Here is a 6,000-nt window from a genome sequence, read left to right as displayed (position 1 = left end):
GTTAACTGCTGTAAACTGCTCTGGTAAACCTTGGAATGAAAGACAGTATAGAAATGATTTTATCAATAAATTAGTAATACAATGGTATTTTTTGCTTGATTTCAGTGATTTTCCATATTTCATGGCAAGAGGTACAGCCAGACTCTTCCTCAGACTGCCTCCATCCCATCTCACCAGACTTTATCCCTAACCTGATCTCACTTTGCTGCCTAGGTAGGCCTGACCTTCCTACAGGGAGTGAGCTGATGATACAGTGCATGTAAATTCAGCAATTTGTTTACAGCGACCACAGAGCATGCCAGGTATCCAAAGTCAATTATGCAAATGAAAAATGGAAATGCTGTAAAAGAATCTCTCGGGACTTTGCATTTCCATTTGTCTGAAATCAGAGGAAAGCATCCCGCAGTTTGGTCCCACTTCCCCCATGATATATAGTTTAAAACATAGGTGGCACTGGAAGATTGTATCTGAGTGCTGTTAGGAGTTTCCTGGAGATTATTCTGTCTCTTCCTGGCTGGACCTTGCATGTCATGGTGTCAGAAGTCAAGCTTATAACACAAAGATCCCCAGGGAGGGAGGGCAGTTTGGGCTAGCAAGCATCCCAATACCTTAAAACTCCCAAAGCCAGAAGTACCCAGTCTCTGTCTCTGGTCCCCTACAAATATATCCATTGGAGGTGTTTCGTTTTGTTTCTGGGGTTTTCACATTGCATGGCCCGTGTATTGTTTTTTCTTCACCCTACTAAGATTTTTGCACGTCCTGTGCTTCCTAAGCTATGGACAAAGTTAGCTTGATGGCACATTCATTCATTCATGCTAAGGCACCTGAGCTGGTTTACAATTCTAAAATACTAGAACAAATTGATGTTTATGTCAGAAGCTAATGGTATGTGTGCTCCCTGGTCTGGGCTCCCACACTCCTGTCTTCCCTCGGGGAAGGTTGGGGAAGAGCTGCCCCATCATCTTTCTCAGGTCATTGATGCTTCTGTCAAACAAACTCACCTCAAGAAATTAAGCTAAGCGGTGCTATTTTTCTAGAAAAAGAGGTGCCGGAACTCACCGTGGATGCTTCCCTTTTTCTCTTACAATGGCAATGGTGCCGACCTGAGAGGTGCCAGAACTGAGCCCTGAAGCTAAGGAATGTAACATGTTGCAATGCTTCTAAAAGAGGGAAATGTAAAACATCACAGATACGCATCACCAACGTGGAAGTGGGCCCTTATGGTGTTGTGGCAACGTGCTCAGGGAAGCCATTTTGAGAGTTAAAATGTTAAGCAAGGAAGCCATTTTTGTTGATCTAAGGCCAGGCCCCCATATGCAGTAAATACACTCAGACACCCACTACCCTGAGAAACACAGAGATAGGCTGATAAGGATTACCAAATAGGGACACGGAAGGGTAATGTCCAACTCCTCATGCCCAGTCTCTAGGAAGAAGCTAATGTATCTGTCTGGAACACAATCTCCAGGAAAAGCAGTTCTTGTCTCTAAGCAGAATCTATTGCATCTGTCAGAGTATATGTAATGCTGTAACTTTTGACTGGATAAAGACCTGATTCAAGAATGTATAAAGGGAAGCCTCCCCTGTTGGGAGGGTTCTGGACTTTGGAACGTATTCCTCCGTGCCATTGCTTGCTGCCGGCAAACAATTAAAACTTTCTTGCGTTATTTCTCTGTTGCTGTGTGGTCATTTGACTGGCCTGACCAATTGCTACAGTGTCTTTATTGCTAAAGAAAGCAGGTTCCGGTGACTAAAACATTGCTTGTTCACTACTGTGACTGTTTTGCAGATCAAAAGGGAGCTATCATATATACTCATCCTATTAAGAACTATTATTTTCTGTGGTTCTTCTACATAAACACCAGAGAGAAAAAGAATGTGTTTTGACATCTTTAATACATCTGTAAAATAAATCTGACATTCTTTTGAAAGCTCAGCATTAAAGCTGTCTTCAGGACTTTTTAACAGCACAAAGCTACTGAGAGGTAAAAAATTAACCACTCCAACAAATCAAAGTACAGTAGTAGTTGTTGTTGCTGTTACTAAATTTCTGCAATATAACAACTACAGCATTCTGTGTGTAAGAAGGAAGCGGGAGTGCATTTATTGACAAAACCCTGTGGCAGGGCAGTCTCACTCAGCAAGCAAGCTGAGTTCAGGGAAACTACCTCAGGTGGAGGTGGCAGGATCCACAGGGGCAGCAGGTCCTGATGTAGAAATTAATTCCACCCCCCTTGTTCCTGTTGCAGATCTTCACTCACCCTTTTTTCCCTGATGGGGAAGGTGAGGATACGGCATTTGGATTTACAAGGATGAGATCCAGAATTGCTGGCTGGTTGTTAAAGTATAGGTAAAGGTAAAGGGACCCCCTGACCATTAGGTCCAGTCGTGGCCGACTCTGGGGTTGCGGCGCTCATCTTGCTTTACTGGCGGAGGGAGCCGGTGTACAGCTTCTGGGTCATGTGGCCAGCATGACTGAGCCGCTTCTGGTGAACCAGAGCAGCGCACGGAATTGCCATTTACCTTCCCGCCGGAGCACTACCTATTTATCTACTTGCACTTTGACGTGCTTTCGAACTGCTAGGCTGGCAGGAGCAGGGACCGAGCCACAAGAGCTCACCCCGTCGTGGAGATTTGAACCGCCGACCTTCTGTTCCTGCAGCAAATCAGAAGCCGTGCTTTGGTTTTTGAATGTTTTGGAAGTTGAACGGACTTCTGGAACAGATTCCATTCGACTTCCAAGGTATGACTGTACTGATATACATACCTATATTGTAAATAGTGTGGCAAATTTTGGCAGTCAACCCAAACAATACATATTTGCAGTGCTATTTTTCTAGAAAAAGAGGTGCCAGCAATCACCGTCAACACCACCCTTGTTCTCTTATAATGGCAATGGGGCCCACCTGAGAGGGGCCAGAACTGAGTTCTGGTGATTTCCAGCTGAATAAAAGCCCTGCATGTTTCTAGTTTGTATATGAAAGGGTTAAGGAACAAAGAGTTCCAATTACTAGAGTAGGCTCAGTGAGGTTATGCCCCCTCTTCTCTTGAGAGGGAGGAAGTAAAGCCGGCTTCCTGTCCCCATCCCCCCCCCATTTCTCTTTCTCCCTCTCCACGATGCAGTCATGGAAGCAGGATGTGTCTCTCAAGACCTCCCTGCTTCAGACAACAGCCTGAAGCTAACTTTGCTGAATTTCAACTAGGAGTATTCTACTTGCATTATTCCATTGCAACCACATAAGAAAAATGCATGTCTGAGACCTAGACATTGTAAATAAAACATTTTAAACTTACTTTGCGGTCTTTGGTCTGTTCCATTGGAAAAAGGGAGTCACTGGTTTCACACAGAATAAATAAGGTTTCATAGCCTATTCCTGTTCATTAACTGCCTAACTATGGGACTTAGAACTCCTCTGCTGGGGCTCTCTGCGTGCTAGCCCCATGTTTTAAAATCATCCAGCTGTTTTTTGTTAACTTACACATGTGGGTCTCTAGAGGATTAAACATAATGAATATATCTTCCTACCAATTCCCATCAGATGGATGAATACACCATGTTCTAGGGAATGACTCTGAACACACCATGTTCTAGGGAATGACTCTGAGAATGTTTGATGGCATTACTTTTTAGCTATATATGTTTTCACTGTACACATAAAAACAAAGTGTAACACACATATTATATAACATATATTATACTGGTGCAGTCATCGGGCAGCCAGGATGTCTGTGACTCTCGGTCTACTGCTGGTTGTGGCAAATCCAGGCCAGGGGTTGCATGATCCCTGAAACAGACCTTTGTTGACTTAAATTATGCAACAAGTTGGAGACGGGGGGATGCTTTCCCCATTGCAGGTTGCCATCATTCCTAAGAGAATAAAAAACAGCCATTATTAGGGTGAACTGCTTTAGGAGGATCATTTTTAAAAGCTGTGTGGCTATGAAGCACAACCTACTTAATTTCTGCATAAGAGACATAGCTGTCAACCTTCCCTTTTTTGCAGGAAATTCCCTTATTCCAGCGCCGTTTCCGGCTGCTTCCCACTGCTATCCCGGATTATTAGATATCCCATAGACTGTCCCCGGGACAGGTGAGGCTGTTGATCCCTTATTTTTGAGGCTACTGATCCCTTATTTTTAAATCTGAAAGTTGACAGCTATGATAAGAGATTGCTTTGAGATTGCAGGAGCTGGGGCGGGAAAGGGGCAGCTCTTGCTGAGTGGGAGATGTCTTTGGCAGGTGGGTTTTAATGTTGAACAAAATATTTTGTTGCCCAGTGCAGTATATTAGGTGTTTGAAACTGGGGCATATGAAAATCAATTCAGGACTGAGGAGGGTTGGGTGTGAACTAGTAGTTCATGTTTAACACCTAAACAAAATTATGCTCTTGCTCTGTTGATATGCTAATTAAGCTGCCTCAGGTAGGATGCCTTGATAGCTACATATCCACCAAGTGTCCCAGAAAAAAGGGACACCCCGCTTTTTCCACATGAGATTGCAGCACGGGTCATGTGACTCACCTGGGAGCGCATCTTGTTTTCCCCCCTGAAAAAGTTGGGTGGTATGTATCTAGTTACTTAGTTTTATCCAGCATCCAGTAATAAGCACACAAGAATTTTAGATGGGGCTTATATAAAGCAGGAGCTGGAAAGAAATGGAGGAAATTAGCCTTTTCAGATACATTTTAAATGGAATTTGTTTTCTAACCTCTACTGGCAGCCATTTTCTCTTCTTCTTTCTTTTGTTTTTCCTCTAAAGCTTTCATTTTCTCGTCATACTCATCTGCCAAGGCTTTCCACTCGTTTCTGTTGTTCAGTAGTCTGTCATACATTGGCTGAATTTCTGAATGGAACCGTGTAAATTCCTGATGCAAACAAAAAAAGGCAGTAGCAGCAGAAACCCAAAGCATTTTCAGTTTTCTGGCTGTCTTGTCTCTTTAAACCAATCACTAAAAATGTAGGTGATGTTTAAATATTTATTTTTGCACTTTTGTTTCTTCTTGCAGATTAAAAATGAATTACCCATAATAAAAAGATCTGTAATACATCCATTTTCTAAAATGGTTATCAGTTTCAGTGGTAAGTCTGTAGCTAAGAAATGTCTGTGGGAAAGATCATATTTTAACATTTCTAATACAATTCACAACATCAATCCAACTTTCTTGTTAAACCAAGTGGTAGAATGTTTTCAAGAAAACTAACGGCATAGGTGTGTTCCTTACTGAGCTCATCCAGAGCAAGCTGAGAGGGACAATTGAGAGGTAAGAAGTTATGTAGCCATTGCTCAGTTACTAAATATGTTCATAGCTCAGTTGGTAGAGCATGAGATTCTTAATCTCAGGGTAGCCTTTAAGAATCCCTTAAGAGAATCAATAGCAACTTGCCTATCCATAGCACACATGGTAGTTCTATAACTGGGACACGGGTGGCGCTGTGGTCTAAGCCACTGAGCCTCTTGGGCTTGCCGATTGGAAGGTTGGCAGTTCGAATCCCCATGATGGGATAAACTCCCCTTGCTCTGTCCCTGCTCCTGCCAACCCAGCAGTTCGAAAGCATGCCAGTTCAAGTAGATAAATAGGTACGGCTGTGGCGAGAAGGTAAACGGCATTTCCATGCACTCTGGTTTCTGTCACTGTGTCCCATTGCACCAGAAGCGGTTTAGTCCTGCTGGCCACATGACCCAGAAAAAGCTGTCTGTGGATAAACACCGGCTCCCTCAGCCTGAAAGCAAGATGAGTGCCACAACCCCATAGTCGCCTTTGACTGGATTTAACCTTTCACTGGTCCCTTACCTTTTTAGAAAAATTACCTATAACTGGGTTGCATTGCAAAAATTTGCCACAAATCAGGCCTGGAAAAAATGGGGAGGACAACACAGAAAGTACTAGAATGCAACAATAATATGTGAGTGAACAAAGTATGGTAATTGTTGAGGAAACATCTAGTGCAGAAGCAATCCTAGTTTCCTAAATTGTGTCATTATTTTAAAACATTTGAAAA

The 6,000-nt window shown here is 42.9% G+C and overlaps 1 protein-coding gene across 1 annotated transcript in view; it reads right to left on the bottom strand.

Annotated features, from left to right (window-relative positions):
- Nucleotides 1-3,710: 3,710 nt before the first annotated feature.
- PDE6B (phosphodiesterase 6B) overlaps nucleotides 3,711-6,000 on the bottom strand; it is a gene marked incomplete at its 5' end in the record, with an annotated part of 28,375 nt that continues 26,085 nt past the window's right edge. The window contains 2 exons of the mRNA XM_082204747.1: nucleotides 3,711-3,868; nucleotides 4,709-4,865. Coding sequence (XP_082060873.1) covers nucleotides 3,807-3,868; nucleotides 4,709-4,865 — 219 coding nt within the window. The 3' untranslated portion in view covers nucleotides 3,711-3,806. The remainder of the gene's footprint in view (nucleotides 3,869-4,708; nucleotides 4,866-6,000) is intronic.

The sequence above is a fragment of the Podarcis vaucheri genome (assembly GCF_965113315.1).
Source record: "Podarcis vaucheri genome assembly, chromosome: 17".
In the NCBI taxonomy this organism is placed as follows: Eukaryota; Metazoa; Chordata; class Lepidosauria; order Squamata; family Lacertidae; genus Podarcis; species Podarcis vaucheri.
Note: the sequence above shows the minus strand (reverse complement) of the source record. Positions and strands in the feature narration are given on the sequence as shown.